Raw genomic sequence first — 20,372 nt, 5'->3', positions numbered from 1 at the left:
CAGGAGTCAGCACATGAAGGCCATTGTATACCATATTAATGAGTTTGGATTTCATCCTATAAGTAAATGGAATGAAATAAAGGGTTTTTAAGGAGAGAAGGGATACAATCAGATATTATTTTGAAGGGAATAAAAAGTCACTTCATTCGGAACTCATGCCATGGGAAACAGAATGGATGGGAGCAATAATGGATACAAAGAACCCAAATTGCCTCTCATTCAGGTTGAAAGACACTAGCCTACACCAGAAATGGCAATGGAATGTGAAGTGACAAATGTATTCACTATCTAGGAGGAAGAACCAACAGATTTTGGTGACATATTAAAGGGAGAGTGGGAGGAGAGGAAAAGGTGAAGAATGTACAGCTCTGCTCATCATCGAGATGGTGGCCATCACTGATGGGTAAGCCTGCAAATGAAAAGGTAATGATTTCTGTTTAGGAGATCTAAGACTGAGACATCAAAACCAGACCGCTACATCAGTCTGGAAATCATGAGAAAATAAAGGCTAGAGATGGTGCGGGGAGTAATCAGCATACAGACAGAACTGACATACAAGTGTGACTGAGATCACCTAGAAATAAAGTGAGAGACAGGAGTATAGTGCGGAAGTGGAAGATGAAATGCTAAGCAGTATTAAAGAGGTCTTTAGATATTCAAGTATGCTACAGAATATGCCAGTGTTCATACCAAGGGCGATGCAGGCAGAATAGAAGCAGCAAAAAACTAGTTGATAATTGTTCTAGCCAAAATCCCCATGCTTAATTGAATAGGTCCAAGAAAACAAAAGAAACACTTACTATTTAAAACTGGTTATCCCAGGAGGGGCCATGTACTTTGGTAAAAAGCTAGGTTCAAGACGACGACGTGAGGTTCTAGTCTAGCTATACCAACTAAATCTCTGAGCTTTTTCCATATAAACTGAGTTCTCAAAATGTCTTCTGTAACTCAAAGATTCAGTGATTCTATTCAAATTAATCTATAGTTGAGGTAGATATACAAATAAGACTTATGTATCATAAAAAGTAAGTCTGTAATAGTAGATAAGATCATGAGCTTTGGATTCAAATAAACAGAAAACTCTAACTGCTCTTTCATTTACTTAATTGTAAAACGACAAGTTGCTTAATTCCTTTACACATCAGTTTCTACAGCTACAAAAAGAAAATATTAAAATCTGCCTCCAAAAATTTTATAGGTAAATGAGATCAGGTATACATTAAGTGCTTTTGCATAGTGCCTGCTATGTAAGAATGCATCAAATTTTAGCTATTACTATTCTAAATACTATTAGTAATATTCCAAAATCCATACATAAAATGCAGTCCTTCTAACACCATGAACAATGCAGTGCAATGGCTGCCACATTATTAAAATATGATACATTCAAAGAAGAGGAAAGAGAAGATAGGATGGCTGTGGGGTTTGGCTCCAGTACCTGGAGGTCCTGCTGCAGCTGCATCTTCCATGAGTTCTCCCTCTTCCAATTCCATGTTGTTGTATTCCACATCATTCTCTCCAGACCTAAGAATATACAGAATTCATTTTTCCACATAGTAAGTAAAATTAACATTATCTGTCATAGCTCAATGAATTTTGTAACAATAGTGTATAGCTTTCTCCTATGAAGTAACACTATATTTCTAAACAGAAAACTGAGGAGAAAGACTTTTGTCATTATCACATGTATATGCAGTATTATTAATGTTAAATCTACCTTTTTAAAGTACTAAAATAGGTTGGCAACATTTAATTTTCAAAAGAGAAAATTTGAGAACCATGTAAGCAGAAGAGATTATAGCTTCAAAGAATTTGTAATTTAATGGTAGTAAATTAGGCTTAAAACTATACATTTTAAGGTTAACAAGGATGTTCAAATTACTATATATGACTAAAAACTAGTTTCTTAAGATATCATTTCAGAAAGAGGGTGTTGTTTATCAAAACACAATTATCTTATTTTAAATGACAAAGTACTATATGGAATAGCACAAATCAGTGCTAGTTTTGGGTATTTAAAGTGAAAGTCACTCAGTCGTGTCCGACTCTTTGCAACCAATGGACTATACAGTACATGAAATTCTCCAGGCCAAAATACTGGAGTGGGTAGCCTTTCCCTTCTCCAGGGGATCTTTCCAACCCAGGAATCGAACCAGGGTCTCCTGCATTGCTGGTGGATTCTTTACCAACTGAGCCAGCAGGAAGCCCAAAGGAGTCTGAAAATCAATTCCCAGGTTGACAGAATGAGGAGCTCTACAGATCTGCTCTCCAGTAACACTGTGAACATTATTTTTTAAGGCAACAGTTTATAGACTCTGGAAATGATTCTAAGAGCATACAGCAAATGAAAAACACTAATGAAATCTGGTAACGACAATGAGTCTGTGGTACCTGAACCAAGAGCAGTGATACAGCAATTCCACTTCTGACTGATGCACCCAAGCACATAAGGCTCCCATTTCCCACAGCTCCCAGGAGAAGGGCTATATTCCCAAGAGGAACAAGACCCCAGCATTTCTCATCCTCCTCCCAGATACCTATGGCTAGGCTAAAATCAGGTATATGTGGCCAAGAAGCAGGGATTCCCTTCTTCCATCCAGACCCAAGGCTCTACCTTTGATGCAGCATGTGAAGAAACTCAGGCCCAGATCACCCTTGCCGCAAGTCACTCATAAAGCTGAAGTTCCAGGCCTCAGAAGACCAACTGAAAAGATCTGAGGCTACAGCCCCCAACTCGCCCACTCCCACTGGCTCAGCTTCTAAAGTGGGAGAAATAAGCACACCTCTGTCCTCACTGTAGCTTCAGAACTCTGGCTCAGAAATGTTGCTTGTGAGAAGAAGCAGGCTATGAAAACAGAGCCAACAGAAAAAGGTAAAACACTATTAAGAACATTAAAAAAAAAACTCTCAAATGGAATCCAGCAAGAAAGAAAAATAGGAACCCAGCAAAAGATAAGGAGTTACACACCATGGCAGAGTAAAAGGTATCCAAGGAATGCAAAGTTGGTTTAGAATCTGAAAATGAACTAATGGAATATACCGTATTAACAGAATAAAAAACAAAAGCTACATGATCATCTGAAGAGATGCAGAAAGAGACTTCGAAAAAACCAATACCCTTTCATAATAAAAACACTCAATAAACCAGAAGAGCATCTATGGAAAACTCACAGCTAACAACACATTAAGTGGGGAAAGACTGTACTTTCCCTGTAAGATCAGGAACAAGGTAAGAAAGAATGTTCACTCCCACCAATTCTATATGATGTTCTATCTGGTAAACTTAGGAGAGAAAAAGAGATAGAAGGCACCAAAATTGGAAAAGAGTAAGTGAAACTATATCTATTTACAGGTATAATATTACACATAGAAAAATCTAAGGAATCCATTAAAAAACGATTTGAATTTATAAACAAGTTAACAAGGTTGCAGGATACAAAAATCTGCATTTTCATGAACTTACAAAGAACAACCCACAAAAGAAATTTTAAAAGAAAATTCAATTGCATTTACAACAGCATGAAAAAGAATAAGATCAAAGAACAACCCACAAAAGAAACTTAAAAAAGAAATTCAATTACATTTACAATAGCATGGAAAAGAGTAAGATACTGATGAATGATTTCAAAAATGTATAAAACATATACTCTGAAAATTACAAAAGACTTGAAATATTAAAACTTTCTGATTGGCAAAAGAACCAATGAAAAGATAAGCTAGAGAATGAAAGTTATCTTCAAAGCATGTTCCAAATTCAGCAAAGGACTAGTACCTAATTTGCAAGTAAAAGTGAAAGTGAAGTTGCTCAGTCCTGTAGACTCTTTCTGACCCCATGGACTATAGCCTACCAGGCTCCTCTGTCCATGGGATTTTCCAGGCAAGAGTACGGGAGTGGGCTGCCATTTCCTTCTCCAGGATCTAATATACAAAGAATCCTCACAACTCAATAGTAGCTGCTAGGAAGAAAGAGGGCATTATTGTTTTTTGGGTACAGACTTTAGTCTGGGAAGATGAGAAAAAAGCTGTGGGGATAGATGGTGGTAATGGTTGTGCAACAACATGAATATTTAATGCCAGTGAACTGCCCTTAGAAATTATTATATATGCATGCAAGCATGCAGGCTCAGTCACTCAGTCTTGTCCAACTCTATGCAACCCCATGGACTGCAGTCTGCCAGGCCAGTCTGGAATTTTTCAGGCAAAGTACTGAAGTGGGTTGCCATTTCCTTCTCCTGTGGTTAGGTATATTTTATCATTAAAAAAACTTCCAATTAGAAAACAGGTAAAAGACATGAAAAGAAAGAAAGGAGGAAATAACAACAACAAAAAAGACACGAAAAGAAATTTTACCAGTGGGGATATGCCTATAGGAAATTAAGATGAAAAGATGTTCAACATCATTAGCTAACATGGGGTAGTAAATTAACACCACAATGAGATATCACAACGACTAATAAAAACTAGCGGCAATACTAAATGCTGCAAAAGTGGACCGAACATATACTGCTCGTAGGGATGCAAAAACCAGAAAAGTACTTGGCAGTTTCTTCAAAAACTAAACTTTCAATTACCATACAATCCAGCAGTTACACTTACCCAAGAGAAATGGAGACTTATGGTCACACAAAATTCTGTACATGAATGTTTCTAGTAGTTTTATTTATAGTAGCCCCAAACTGAAAACAATCCAGATGCTCTTCAACATGTGAACAGCTGAACAAATTGTAGTGTATCCACAACACACACCACTTACCAGCATTAGAGCAAACAAACTACCTGTGCACACAATACCATGGATGAGTCCCCAGAGAATCAGACAGGGAAAAATGCCAGTCCATGAGTGTTACATACTGTATGATTCCATTTACATAACATCCTTTAAATAACAAAATTATAGAAACAAGGAAAACATGGGAGGTTGCAAAGGAAGAGGTTAGGTGGGGAAAGTAGGTATGTAATAGAACAGCAACCTATGGGGCACCTGTGGTGATGGAAATGTTCTGTATCTTGCTTATGTCACATCAATATCCTGGCTGTAGTGTTTGTTACTTACTACTGGGGAAAACTGGGCAAAGGGGAAATGGAATCTTATATTATTTTTCACAACTGCAAGTGAATTTACAATTATCTCAAAAAAAAAAAGAAAAAACCAAACAGCAAGAAGAAAATGCATATGGCTATCATAAAAAGACAGGTGGAGGGAGAGAAGAAGGCCTGTTTGATAAACGTGCTCTAGCTAACTGAAAGTAATTTATAATAATCATTATCCAAATCAACTATGTTCCTATTTCCCCATCTATTAAAGGAAGGAACCGACCTTAATTTGTAAAAACTAACAATGTATGCTCCTGAGATGGTCCAATTGGGCTTGCCAGTGGCTCAGCAGTAAAGAATCTGCCTGCAATGCAGGAGATGCAGGTCCAACCATGGTCCAGGAAGATCCCCTGGAGGACGGCATGGCTACCCACTCCAGTATTCTTGCCAGGAGAATCCCACGGACAGAGGAGCCTGGAGGGCTACAGTCCATGGGGTCGCAAAGACACAACTAAAGTGACTGAGCACAGTACAGATGCTCAAATTGGCTTAACTGTACTATTTCTACGAATTATACAATATACTTTGAATCAAGCTATTAATGTAGGTGTATGCAAGTAAAAAGAACATAATCAAACACTTTCGAGCAGAAAAAACCTTAAAAATCAATCTAGGGGACTTCCCTGGTGGTCTGGCGATTATTACTCTGCACTTCCAATGCAGGGACCGGGGTTCAATTACTGATCAGGGAACTAGATCCCACACGCTGCAAAGAAGAGTCTGCATGCCTGAACTTAAAGATCCGGCCACAACAAAGGATCCTGCATGCGACCACAAAGAGCTAAGATCTGAGTGCCATAACTAAGAGAGCCAGCAGAGCCAAAAAAAATAAATATTTCTTACAATGAGGTACCATTTCATGCCAGTCAGAATGGCTGCGATCCAAAAGTCTACAAGCAATAAATGCTGGAGAGGGTGTGGAGAAAAGGGAACCCTCTTACACACTGTTGGGAATGCAAACTAGTACAGCCACTATGGAGAACGGTGTGGAGATTCCTTAAAAAACTGGAAATAAAACTGCCTTATGACCCAGCAATCCCACTGCTGGGCATACACACCAAGGAAACCAGAACTGAAAGAGACACGTGTACCCCAATGTTCATCGCAGCACTGTTTATAACACCCAGGACATGGAAGCAATCTACATGTCCATCAGCAGACGAATGGATAAGAAAGCTGTGGTACATATACACAATGGAGTATTACTCAGCCATTAAAAAGAATACATTTGAATCAGTTCTAATGAGGTGGATGAAACTGGAGCCTATTATACAGAGTGATGTAAGCCAGAAAGAAAAACACCAATACAGTTTACTAATGCATATATATGGAATTTAGAAAGATGATAATGATAACCCTGTATGAGAGACAGCAAAAGAGACACAGATGTATAGAACAGTCTTTTGGACACTGTGGGAGAGGGAAAGGGTGGGATGATTTGGGAGAATGACTTTGAAACATGTAGAATATCATATATGAAATGAATCGCCAGTCCAGGTTTGATGCATGATACAGGGTGCTTGGGGCTGGTGCACTGGGACGACCCAGAGGGATGGCATGGGGAGGGAGGTGGGTTCAGTATGGGGAAACACGTGTATACCCATGGCGGATTCATGTTGATGTATGGCAAAACCAATATAATATTGTAAAGTAATTAGGCTCCAATTAAAATAAAAAATTTATATTAAAAAAAAAAGAATTTGGGCTGAGCACTTAGGAAAAAAAATAGAAGTGCAAGAAGCATTAAAATAAATATTTATTTTTAAAAAGTCAATATAATAAATCAAGCTTAATGGAAAACACAATGCCCTCAAAACTACCCTGAAAAAAGTCAAGAGATCTAACAGTCAAAGGAATTAATAAAATAAAGAGAACCATATATGTAAGCTACTTATCAAGGTGATTCCACTTCTAGTTCAAATGAATAAGTTTTATTTTATATGTTTAAAAATGTTAGTAATAATGATTTCTGATTTGGTAAGTTAAAGGCTTCACATTTTAAGTAACCCTTTCAGACAACTTGCCAAGTATTCTAAAGAAGGAACTTTAAGTGCAAAAGGTCTATTTTGAGGAGTTAATACAATGAGAACTATATTTACTTTATCTCAAATGTCTCTCAAAAAATTTTATGTGGAGAGAGAAAAGAGAGAAACATAACAAAGCAAAACATTAACATTTGGGGAATTAATCTTGTTACTATTTCTGCAACATTTCTTAAATATGAAATAACAACAAAATTAAAAGTTAAAGCTACAACTAAAACTCTATTTGGATCCCAGAGATGAGAGGGAGGGAACTCACTCTTTCTTCCTTCATTTATATAAGATAAGGTAAATTAAGGGAAAAAAATACTTAATATCCCGTTTTAGAAAGAAAAAGAAAGTGAAAGGAATAAAGAAAGAAACCGAAGTCGCTCAGTCATGTCCGATTCTTTGCGACCCATGGACTGTAGCCTGCCCGGCTCCTCCGTCCAGGCAATTCTGGAGTGGGGTGCCATTGCCTTCTCCAGGGGATCTTCCCAACCCAGGGACGGAACCGGGTCTGCTGCATTGCAGGCAGACGCTTTACCGTCTGAGCGACCACCCAGTTTTCGGCCTAACTTAGCTACCGTGCTTCTAATAATCGCCACTCAGGTGGCCTGGAGCTGCAGTTAGTGTGGGCACTCACATCGTCTCCTCGTCAATGTCATTCTCTTCAGTGTTGCTTGTGGCTGTGGAGCTGGCAGAGGAGCTGCTGCCATCGAGCTGATTGGCTTCATCTTCCCCCACGAGATCCAGGTCCAGGTCTCCATCAGAAAGCTCATGCTGGATTAAGGCAAAGGAACAACATTTCCATCTCACATGTTTCCACTCAGCCTGGACTAAGCACCAATAAGGCACTCATCAGATTTTGCTGCTGCAGGGCCTACACTGCGGAGCCCTGTAGAGATAAATCACACAACCACATGACCCAGGACCACCAATAAATCATTTCTGTCAATTGCACCTGGGCTTTTAATCTGACTGGAAATGGTTCATACAGTCCACATCAACTTCCTCACAGAGTAACATTTAAATCATCACTGCTCAAGGTCTACGTAACCTCTGTTATCCTCAATGAGATTATAAAACCCTGTCACCTTTGCATACAGAAAAACATACCGGCTATGGCGGCTGCTGCTGCTGCTGTGTCGCTCAGTTGTGTCCGACTCTGTGCGACCCCACAGATGGCAGTCCACCAGGCTCCTCTGTCCCTGGGATTCTCCAGGCAAGAACACTGGAGTGGGTTGCCATTTCCTTCTCCAACTGGCTATGGCTAGTTAGCCTAAGTGCTTCCAACTGTCAGCTGCCCTACCTACAAACTCCATCCTTCCTTTAACTCATTCTGTCAAAGGTTAACTGCTATACCTGAGTTCTCCATTCCAACATCTAATACTCCTAAAAGAGTCTGTTATGTCAATACATGTACCTTAATTTTCAAGCTTTCTCCCCATTGACTCCATCAATTATAACATACACCTGAAGCTTCCCTTCTTTACTTCAGTTCAGTTGCTCAGTCGTGTCCAACTCTGCGACCCCATGGACTTCAGCACGCCAGGCCTCCCTGTCCATCACCAACTCCCAGAGCTTTTTAGTTCCTCTTCACGTTCTGCAATAAGGGTGGTGTCATCTGCAGATCTGAGGTTATTGATATTTCTCCTGGCAATCTTGATTCCAGCTTCTGCTTTCTCCAGCCCAGCATTTCTCATGATGTACTGTGCATATAAGCTAAATAAGTAGGATGACAATACACAGCCTTGACATACTGCTTTCCTGATTTGGAACCATCTTTGGCTGCAAAGAATACAATCAATCTGATTTCAGTATTGACCATTTGGTGATGCTCATTTGTACAGTCTTCTCTTGTGTTGTTAGAAGAGGGTGTTTGCCATGACCAGTGAGTGCGTTCTTTTGGCAAAACTCTTTATTAGCCTTTGCCCTGCTTCGTTCTGCACTCCAAGGCCAAATCTGCCTGTTACTCCAGGTATCTCTTCCTACTTTTGCATTCCTATCCCCTATAATGAAAAGGACATCTTTTTTTGGTGTTAGTTTTAGAAGGTCTTGTCAGAGGTTAAAGTGTCTGCCTGCAATGCAAGAGACCTGAGTTCAATCCCTGGGTCGGGAAGATTCCCTGGAGAAGGAAATGGCAACCCACTCCAGTATTCTTGCCTGGAGAATCCCATGGACAGAGGAGCCTGGTGGGCTACAGTCCATGGGGTCGCAAAGAGTCGGACACGACTGAGCGACTTCACTTCACTTCACTTGGAAGGTCTTGTAAGTCTTCATAGAACTGTTCAATTTCAGCTTCTTCAGCATTACTGGTCGGGGCACAGACTTGGATTACTATGATACTGAATGGTTTGCCTTGGAAACAAACAGAGATCATTCTGTCATTTTAAGACTGCTTCCAAGTACTGCATTTCGGACTCTTCTGTTCATTATGAGAGCTATTCCATTTCTTCTAAGGGATTCTTGCCCACAGCAGTAGATGTAATGGTCATCTGAGTTAAATTCACCCATTCCATTCCATTTTAGTTTGCTGAGTTCTAAAATGTCGATGTTCATTCTTGCCATCTCCTGTTTGACCACTTTCAATTTGCCTTGATTCATGGAACCAACATTCCAGGTTTCTATGCAATATTGTTCTTTACAGCATCAGCCTTTACTTCCATCATCAGTCACATCCACAGCTGGGTGGTGTTTTTGCTTTGGCTCCATCTCTTCCTTCTTTCTGGAGTTATTTCTCCACGGATCTCCAGTAGCATACTGGGCACCTACCAACCTGGGGAGTTCATCTTTCAGTGTCCTATCTTTTTGTCTTTTCATACTGTTTATGGGGTTCTCCAGGCAAGAATACTGAAGTGGTTTGCCATTCCCTTCTCCAGTGGACTACATTTTGTCAGACCTCTCCACCATGACCTATCCATCTTGGGTGTCCCTACATGGCATAGCTCAAAGTTTCATGAGTTAGACAAGGCTGTGGTCCATGTGATCAAATCGGTTAGTTTGCTGTATTTCAGTCTGTCTGCCCTCTGATGGAGAAAGATAACACGCTTATGGAAATGTCCTGATAGGAGAGACTGACTGAGGGGGAAACCGGGTCTTGTTCTGATGGGCGGGGGCATACTCAGTAAATCTTCAATCCAATTTTCTGTTGACAGGTGGAGCTAGGTTTTCTCCCTGTTATTTCAGTTCAGTCAGTTCAGTTCAGTTGCTCAGTCGTGTCCGACTCTTTGCGACCCCATGAATCGCAGCACGCCAGGCCTCCCTGTCCATCACCAACTCCCGGAGTTCACTCAGACTCAATGTCCACCGAGTCCGTGATGCCATCCAGCCATCTCATCCTCTGTCATCCCCTTTTCCTCCTGCCCCCAATCCCTCCCAGCATCAGAGTCTTTTCCAATGAGTCCACTCTTTGCATAAGGTGGCCAAAGTACTGGAGTTTCAGCTTTAGCATCATTCCTTCCAAAGAAATCCCAGGGCTGATCTCCTTCAGAATGGACTGGTTGGATCGGCTTGCAGTCCAAGGGACTCTCAAGAGTCTTCTCCAACATCACAGTTCAAAAGCATCAATTCTTCGGCACTCAGCTTTCTTCACAGTCCAACTCTCGCATCCATACATGACCACAGGAAAAACCATAGCCTTGACTAGACGGACCTTTGTTGGCCAAGTAATGTCTCTGCTTTTCAATATGCTATCTAGGTTGGTCATAACTTTTCTTCCAAGGAGTAAGCGTCTTTTAATTTCATGGCTGCAGTCACCATCTGCAGTAATCCCTGTTATTTACCTGGGGCCAAACTATGGTGGAGGTAATAAAGATAATGGCGACCTCCTTCAAAAGGTACCAGGCATGCACTGCTACACCCAGTGCCCATCTTAAACAAATATAACAAAAAGGGCTTATCTCTTCATTTCTCTCTTACCTTAAACAGTAACAACCACTTCTTGAAATCTCATTTTAGCTGTACTTTAGCTGGGACAAAAACCCAGCTACTTCCCGAATCCTAAATCATCCTACCTACATATGCAATGATAAGGTATTTCAACTAGATGCAGTGAATGGAAATAAGACACATTTTAAAAATCTACAACTTACACAGCTTCTAGAATGTATACCACAGTTTCTTGTGTAGACCGTACAGTTTCCTATAATAAATTAATTTTTAGAAACTTGCAACACTTTTGATTCAACTTCTGACATGTTAATAGTCACAACAGGGCATATATTAGTAACAAAAACATAAATGGACAAGATTTTTGGCACATTGGTCCCTCTACATCATATGCTGAAAACCATGATATTATTTCTCTTTTCAAATATGAAATGAATCTAAAGCAGGTCTGTTGTGGGGAGAGGGGGTGGGAGGGGGGTTCATGTTTGGGAACGCACGTACACCCTTGGTGGATTCATGTCAATGTATGGCAAATAAATAAATAAATAAATAAATCAGGTCTAATTATTACATGATAATCTTCATTCTGAATCTTCTCCTCATCTTCTTCATCCTCCTTGACCTCCCGTACAGAAGCTGTCGTAGGACCATCCTGGAGAAGCACGTCAGCGCATGATCCAGACTTCTTAGCTCGTGTCTCAGGAGTGTCATCATTTTGGGGGCTAAGATGACTATCTGGTGGTGACAAATCTCTTGATTTCTGAGTTCGAGACAACTCAATAGTAAGTCTCTTTTAAAAAAAGAACAACACAAACACGTGTCATAAGCAGTCTGTCACTAGTAAAATTGTTTCAAGCAAAATCAAGACAAAACAAAAAAAAAAACCGCCCCACATACCCAGATATTCATAAATATAGTTCTTGAACCATCTATCTCATACCTACTTGACTTCTACTAATGGAAAAATCTATATGAAGAAAAACTGCCCAATTTACTCTCATCTTTCTTCTCATCTATAGCCCACGCTACACATACAATTAGCAAACTGCATCGTAAATACAGGCAGTTTTAGATAGTATACTTGACATGAAAACTTTTTTAAATAGTCATGTTTTCCTCCCTCGTATATTAAGCCACTCCCAGCGCTTCAAATTTCTCATCCCATCCTAATATCCACTGGCAGAAAGAAACACTCTTCACATAATTTAGTGTAGCATTGTAAAATAAAAGGTCATTAGCTGATCCTCCCCAGCACACAGTTCAACAACAATGAGAATTCAAGATGGGCAAAATTTAATTGTCAGGGAAGAGAAATACCCAAGACACTGAGAGACACTCAAGAGTCTGCCTCAAACTAGAGCAGCACTGTGCAATACAATCTTATGCAGTGATGGAAATGTTCTGTACTGTGATTCCCAGTACAAGCTAGCTAGTACAACAAAGGAACTGGATTTTTAAGTCTAGATAACCACATGTGCTAGTGGCTATTGAACTGGACAGTCCAGAATGAGACTCAAAGGTAATGAGAATAAAGAACAAGTGGATTTATCTACAAAGTTACAAACACCAATAATATCCAAACTCTAATTGCAAATTTAACAGGCCTAAAAGACAATATGAAACATAAAAGCTAAAATATGCTTTTTGCTTACCTCTTTAAGGTTATTTATCTGTTGGATGTAGCTAGTTTGTGCAGCTTCCAACTGAGTGATATACCAATGCTGGTCCCGGCATTTTTGAAAGAAAGTTGGTGAACGAACCTGAAACCTTAAAAGAATAGCTGCACATGAAAACTTATCCAAACAGTAAAATATTACCAACTAAGCCTTAAAACTGTAACTATTAAATTCTACATATTTAAATTTACTTGATTAAGAGGCCAAGATCTTCCCAGGTGGTGCAGTGGTTAAAAAAAACTCTCCTGACAATGCAGAAGACACAGGAAATGTGGGTTCAATCCTTGGGCCAGGAAGATCTCCTGGAGGAGGAGATGGCAGCCCACTCCAGTATTCTTGCCTGGGAAATCCCATGGACAGAGAAGCCTGGCGGGCTACAGTCCAGGAGGTTGTAAAGAGTTGGACGTGACTGAGCACTGAGTACATAAATGAGGCCAAAATGCAGAACTCGGAGCTCCTCGTACTTGCCATTTACACATGTAGTCCACTGATTATAATTACATATGGTTCTGAATTTATATCTAAGTCAGCTGCTAAATTCAAACTGTATTTTTCTAAAGAAGTAACATTACACATCACGGTTAAGCTTCTAAACTATCCTACTTAAAATACATTTACTATAAGAATCTACCTCAAATACGCTGCTGATCATAAGCTGGAAAGAGGATCATACTATGCAGGAAAGAGATAGCCAATGCTTCATTCTCCCTTCTTGTCTAGGTCAGACCCTAGCAAAACACCCAAAGTTTATTTTAGGCACTGCCCTTTTTCATTCCCTCTTCCATCTCATGTTCCCATATTTCCTACTCATTAGTAAAAAAGAAAAGTTAGGGTTAGAGGAAAAAACAACTATCTCTATGTATTAAAACATAAAATTGGATATAAGACAGGATCTTGATCTCTTCAGAGTTATCTGTACCGTAAAAAAACTAACACTTTTTAAAACAAAAAAATTTAAAACCCCACACCTACCTTATTAGATAAACATGACTCCATTTATAGTGAAAAAAATCACAGTAAAGCAGAAAGATGATTCTGAAGAAAGGAAGGGCCAAAGGATGCAAAGCTAGTTTGGAAGCTTGCAAATCCCCCTGTGGGCTTCCCGTGTGGCTCAGTGGTAAAGAATCTGCCTGCCTATGCAGGAGACAAAGATCCCCTGGAGTAGGAAATGGCAACTTTCTCCAGTATTCTTGCCTGGAAAATTCCATGAACAGAGGAGCCTGGTAGGCTACAGTCCATGGAGTCACAAAGGGCTGGAGATAAATCAGCGACTGAGCACACACACAAAATTCCTCTTCTAGTCTTGCCACCCTTAAGTGAACGACCATCCTGTTTTTTTCTAGGACTTTTGAGCTACTGTAGGAATCTACTGACCACCTAACAGCTATCTGCAGCAAATAACTATTTTTAGTTAAGGATACTCATGCAAAAAAAGGGTAGAGATGATTCACTCAACCACTATTCTAAGTGCATACTGCCAGACAGCATACATAGGTTGGACACTGGTGAGACCATCTGAAATGTATTATCTTTAAATGACTAATGGAACTGACTAACCCTGCACATTACTTGTACTATCTGTGCCACTAAAATAAAAGCAAGCAGCAGGTAAAATTCCTTAACTATCTCTTTTAATGAAAGAATTTCCATATATAGCGTAGACTTAAATAACTTTCTAATAAATATAAAATTCCATCAGAATCTTATATTAAGGTTTTAAATTCTGAAAAAGCCCTCATTAAATATATAAATGTTATAAACTATAATGAAAAGCCCTCTCTCCATGAACCCACAGCAATTTATTTATACTGCTATTATGGAATAACATCTGTTTTCAACCTGCCCATTTCATCTTGAGTTTCCAAAGGACTAAAATCAGGCAAGAGATTCTTAATTTCTTTACTAATATTAGCCCAGGGACTTCCCTGGAGGGACAACGGTGGAGAATTCACCTTCCAATGCATGGGTTCAATTTCAGTTCAATCGCTCAGTCATGTCCGACTTTGTGACACCATGAACCGCAGAACACCAGGCCTCCCTGTCCATCACCAACTCCCGGAGTTCACCCAAACCCATGTCCATCGAGTTGATGACGCCATCCAACCATCTCATCCTCTGTCGTCCCATTCTCCTTCTGCCCTCAATCTTTCCCAGAATCAGGGTCATTTCCAATGACTCAGTTCTTCGAATCAGGTGGCCAAACTATTGGAGTTTCAGCTTCAGCATCAGTCCTTCCAGTGAATACTCAGGACTGATATCCTTTAGGATGGACTGGTTGGATCTCCTTGCAGTCCAAGGGACTCTCAAGAGTCTTCTCCAACACCACAGTTCAAAAGCATCAATTCTGCAGCTCTCAACTTTCTTTATAGTCCAAATCTCACATCCATACATGACTACTGGAAAAAACAGAGCTTTAACTAGACAGTCTGTCAGCAAAGTAATGTTTCTGCCTTTTAATATATTGTCTAGGTTGGTTATACCTTTTCCTCCAAAGAGCAAGTGTCTTTTAATTGCATGGCTGCAGTTAACCATCTGCAGTGATTCTGGAGCAAGAAAATATAAAGTCTCTTACTGTTTCCAATGTTTTCCATCTATTTGTCATGAAGTGATGGGAACCAGATTTCATCATCTTAGTTTTCTGAAATGTTGAGTTTTAAGCCAACTTTTCCGCTTTCCTCTTTCACTTTCATCAAGAGGCTCTTTAGTTCTTCTTTGCTTTCTGCCATAAGGGTGGTGTCATCTGCATACCTGAGGTTATTGATACTTCTCCCGGCAATCTGGATTCCAGCTTGTGCTTCATCCAGCCCGGCATTTCACATGATATACTCTGCATATAAGTTAAGTAAGCAAGGTGACAATATACAACACCTTGATGTACTCCTTTCCTGATTTGGAATCAGTCTGTTCCATGTCCAGTTCTAACTGTTGCTTTTGACTTGCATACAGATTTCTCAGGTGGCATGTCAGGTGGTCTGGTATTCCTATCTTGTTAAGAATTTTGCACAGTTTGTAGTGATCCACACAGTCAAAGGCTTTGGCATAGTCAATAAAGCAGAAGTAGATGTTTCTCTGGAACTCTCACTTTTTCTATGATCCAACAGATGTTGGCAATTTGATCTCTGGTTCCTCTGCTTTTTCTAAATCCAGCTTCAACATTTGGAAGTTCATGGTTCATCTACTGTTCAAGCTTGGCTTGGAGAATTTTGAGCATTACTTTACTAGCATGTGAGATGAGTGCAACTGTGCGGTAATTTGAGCATTCTTTGGCATTGTCTTTCTTTGCGACTGGAATGAAAACTGACCTTTTCCAGTCCTGTGGCCACTGCTGAGTTTTCCAAATTTGCTGGCATATTGAGTGCAGCACTTTCACAGCATCATCTTCTGGCATTTGAAATAGTTCAGCTGGAATTCCATTGCCTCCACTAGCTTTGTTCGTAGTGATGATTCCTAAGGCCCACTTGACTTCACACTCCAGGATGTCTGGCTCTAGGTGGGTGATCACACCATCATGGTTATGTGGGTCATGAAGATCTTTTTTGTACAGTTCTTCTGTGTATTCTTGCCACCTCTTCTTAATATCTTCTGCTTCTGTTAGGTTCATACCATTTCTGTCCTTTATTGAGCCTATCTTTGCATGAAATGTTCCCTTAGTATCTCTAATTTTCTTGACGAGATCTCTGGTCTTTCCCAGTCTACTGTTTTTCCTCTATTTCTTTGCACTGATCCCTGAGTAAGGCTTTCTTATCTCTCCGTGCTATTCTTTGGAATTCTATTCAGATGGGTATATTTTTCCTATTCTCCTTTGCCTTTAGCTTCTCTTCTTTTCTCAGCTTCAACTAAATTCACCTTCCAATGCAAGGGATCCTACAGGCTGCAGGGCTACTAAGCACCACGACGACTAAGCCCAGGTGCATCAACAAGAAAGGCTGCATGCTGCAAACTACAGGGCCTTGCACTCTGGAGCTTGCGCACCAAAACAAGAGAAAAAGCCTGCCCAGCACAATGAAGATCCCATGTGCCACAACTAAGACCAAAAGTAAATATTAATTTTATTATAATAAAAATTTAAAAATAAATATTAAAATATATGTTTATATATATTAATATACATATATTGGCTCAGAGCCAGGCATAGACTCAGGAATCGTTGCTGAATTAATGATAATTAAACATCACAACAAGAATTTGTTGCTATACTAACATTCAAGTCTTTAAGTTCTGCTATAAACAGGAATGGCCAAAATAAAGACCCAGAGGTTGTGCTAAACTGCACTGAAGAAAGGAAACACTCATTCAGATCATCAGAAAGAGTCAATACTACTAGGATTCCAATAAGATGACTACGGTCATAAATAACAGCTGTTTTGGAGGCTACTAATATTGATATTTGAGTAATTGTGCAGTCTTTCTGGTTGTATTATGAAACAGCAACAAATTATTCCTTTTGGTGAATAAGAGAACCTAAAAGTTATAAAATGGTAATAAACTAATCTCCCCAAAGAAAAGATGACAAAAACATGAATTATTTTCTATATTCAAAATGCAATCCTTTTTTTCAGTTTCTTATTCTTCCAAAAAAGTTATGAAGAACACATAATAGTAAAGGCTGCTATAACAGCAACTCATCCAGCATGCTCAAGGAAAAGAAATCAAAAGAAATAAAATTTAAGAACTTATTAAATCTCTTTTAAGGAAAAAAGAGCTTTTAAAATTATTTGATGGAAACTTAAACTGTTAAACACTCTGAAACTTCTCAGTTCAAAACATATTTGAATTTCTTTTTTTACTACTCAAACTCCAGTACTCTTGCCTGGAAAATTCCAAGGACGGAGGAGCCTGGTAGGATGCAGTCCATGGGGTCGCGAAGAGTCGGACACGACTGAGCGACTTCACTTTCACTTTTCACTTTCATGCATTGGAGAAGGAAATGGCAACCCACTCCAGTGTTCTTGCCTGGAGAATCCCAGGGATGGCGGAGCCTGGTGGGCTGCCGTCTATGGGGTCGCACAGAGTCGGACACGAGTGAAGCGACTTAGCCGCAGCAGCAGCTCTCATTTTGATCATCAAATTAAAATTGGGTATAATGATGCCCGAAAACTGAATTATAAAAGTACCCCAATATTAAACAGGGCTGTTGTAATTCTACAGTCCCTGCTTATGTTCTGTCTTTTATTGTAAATGACACATCAACTACCAACTCTTACCTTATTTTCATCTGTATTCCCTTACTTTTAATTTGCTATCATCTAGAAACTGAAAATGTTTTTGTGAAACTAAGCTTACAAAGCCAGCTATCCAAACACAATATACAATTTCCAGTGGCGGGGGGGAAAATTACTTGATCTCATGCTATTCTTGAATTTCCAAATGGTGAGGCTGCTAGAATTTCAACAGATAGATGAGACATTACCATGTTTATTGGAAATAGTAGTTTACTCTTTATGGAGAGTGAGCAAGCTCCGTTGTTTCAGACGTGTTTAACTCTGCAACCCTATGGACTGTAGCCGGCCAGGCTCCTCAGTGCATGGGATTCTCCAGGCAAGAATACTAGAGTGGGTTGCCATTCCCTCCTCCGCAGGATCTTTCCGACCCAGGGACTGAACCCAGGTCTCCTGCATTACAGGCAGATTCTTTACTGCTGTGCCGCCGGGTAAGTCCATTTCTTATGGAATTACTAACTAAAGGTTACTTCTCACTAGCTTATTCACTGACCACACAGGACTTCTGAAATTAAATGGGTAAGAACATGGTAGGGTTACAGTTAGTGTAGATTACAATATTCATCTTGGTTAAGTGAAGACTTTAAAGTTCTGATGACATTATTCCGTGATACACGCCAAAATACAAATGCCTCCTATTACCTTAAAATCACGGTATCATTCTGTCGATTCAAGTATCCTTCATTTGCAAGTAAGTCCAAACGGAAAAATCTATTATAACCCCAGCATTCTCCAACTTCAAAGTCAGATGCAAATTCTCGAATGATATTTTTGGTAGGATCATTGCAGGATTGATGAACCATCTCTACACGATATTCATATCTAAAATTGAAAACAGACTATTAATATAGAGTTACTAAAGCAAAAATTAAAGACATAAAAACATCAAGGTCATTAAGTACCTAAGAAGAAACTCAGGTATACAGCTACATGTATATCTAAAGGATCATGACAACAGTATTATGAATGGAATTATGACAACATAATTGGCACTAGGTCCTTTCCCCCGCTTTAAAAGTGTTTACCATTACAGCAGGTACCACCTTAGAAAATGAGTAAATTTTGTATAAAACAGTACTTTAAAACTTACACATTTTAGCAACACTATGTATTTTTCCATATATCCAATACCTAGTGCTTCCTCACAATATTCTACCTTTCTTTGAGATGTACCACAAAACAGTTTTAAAATAAACAATAAAATTTGAATACTATATTTTTCTGATTCAATTTATCATAAATTAACTGTACATTCAGAAACTCAAGGCTATAAAATTTTCTAGTAGAAAATAAGTATTACAGTGGGAAAGTCAGTACATTTACACTTCCATATATTAAATAGTACAAAACTTTCAAGTCTTCAAACTCCCTTTTACTCAGAAAGTACTGTTACTGCAAGAACAAAAAGTGAAAAAAGATCATCAGAAGGAACATCCAACAGTAGCCATAAAGCTTCTCCTTTCTGGTGGAGATAAACTTTTAAAACAAAACCCAATGCCTCAGTCTGCTATTTCTGCTTGCAAAGGATAAAAGAAAAACTTAACAGTTCTTTACCTACAAAGCAATGTAAATACAGTTGACCCTTGAATAACACACGTTTGAACTGTCTTGGTCCACTTAAATGTGAATTTTTTTTAATAGCTGATTATACAGTAGAAGTGAGAAATAGATTTAAGGGTCTAGAGCTGATAGATAGAGTGCCTGATGAACTATGGAAGGAGGTTCGTGACATTGTACAGGAGACAGGGATCAAGACCATCCCCATGGAAAAGAAATGCAAAAAAGCAAAATGGCTGTCTGGGGAGGCCTTACAAATAGCTGTGAAGAGAAGAGAGGCGAAAAGCAAAGGAGAAAAGAAAAGATATAGGCATCTAAATGCAGAGTTCCAAAGAATAGCAAGAAGAGATAAGAAAGCCTTTTTCAGCGATCAATGCAAAGGAATAGAGGGAAACAACAGAATGGGAAAAGACTAGAGATCTCTTTAAGAAAATTAGAGATACCAAGGGAACATTTCATGCAAAGATGGGCTCGATAAAGGACAGAAACGGTCTGGACCTAACAGAAGCAGAAGATATTAAGAAAAGGTGGCAAGAATACATGGAAGAACTGTACAAAAAAGATCTTCATGACCCAGATAGTCATGATGATGTATTCACTAATCTAGAGCCAGACATTTTGCAATGTGAAGTCAAGTGGGCCTTAGAAAGCATCACTACAAACAAAGCTAGTGGAGGTGATGGAATTCCAATTGAGCTATCTCAAATCCTGAAAGATGATGCTGTGAAAGTGCTGCACTCAATATGCCAGCAAGTTTGGAAAACTCAGCAGTGGCCACAGGACTGGAAAAGGTCAGTTTTCATTCTAATCCCAAAGAAAGGCAATGCCAAAGAATGCTCAAACTACTGCACAATTGCACTCATCTCACATGCTAGTAAAGTAATGCTCAAAATTCTCCAAGCCAGGCTTCAGCA

At 39.3% G+C, this 20,372-nt stretch overlaps 1 protein-coding gene across 3 annotated transcripts in view; it reads right to left on the bottom strand.

Moving 5' to 3' along the window:
• TRIM37 (tripartite motif containing 37) overlaps window positions 1-20,372 on the bottom strand; it is a 145,258-nt gene that overhangs the window by 55,227 nt on the left and 69,659 nt on the right. For all 3 annotated transcript variants that reach the window (XM_040244177.1, XM_040244178.1, XM_040244179.1), the window contains 5 exons: window positions 18,544-18,723; window positions 12,659-12,773; window positions 11,578-11,796; window positions 7,762-7,898; window positions 1,439-1,524 (listed from right to left, as the gene is read on the bottom strand). In XM_040244177.1, coding sequence (XP_040100111.1) covers window positions 1,439-1,524; window positions 7,762-7,898; window positions 11,578-11,796; window positions 12,659-12,773; window positions 18,544-18,723 — 737 coding nt within the window. The remainder of the gene's footprint in view (window positions 1-1,438; window positions 1,525-7,761; window positions 7,899-11,577; window positions 11,797-12,658; window positions 12,774-18,543; window positions 18,724-20,372) is intronic.

The sequence above is a fragment of the Oryx dammah genome, unplaced genomic scaffold (genome assembly GCF_014754425.2).
Source record: "Oryx dammah isolate SB20612 unplaced genomic scaffold, SCBI_Odam_1.1 HiC_scaffold_8, whole genome shotgun sequence".
NCBI classification, from domain to species: domain Eukaryota; kingdom Metazoa; phylum Chordata; class Mammalia; order Artiodactyla; family Bovidae; genus Oryx; species Oryx dammah.
The sequence above is the reverse complement of the archived record's forward strand: the minus strand, read 5'-3'. Positions and strand labels throughout refer to the sequence as shown.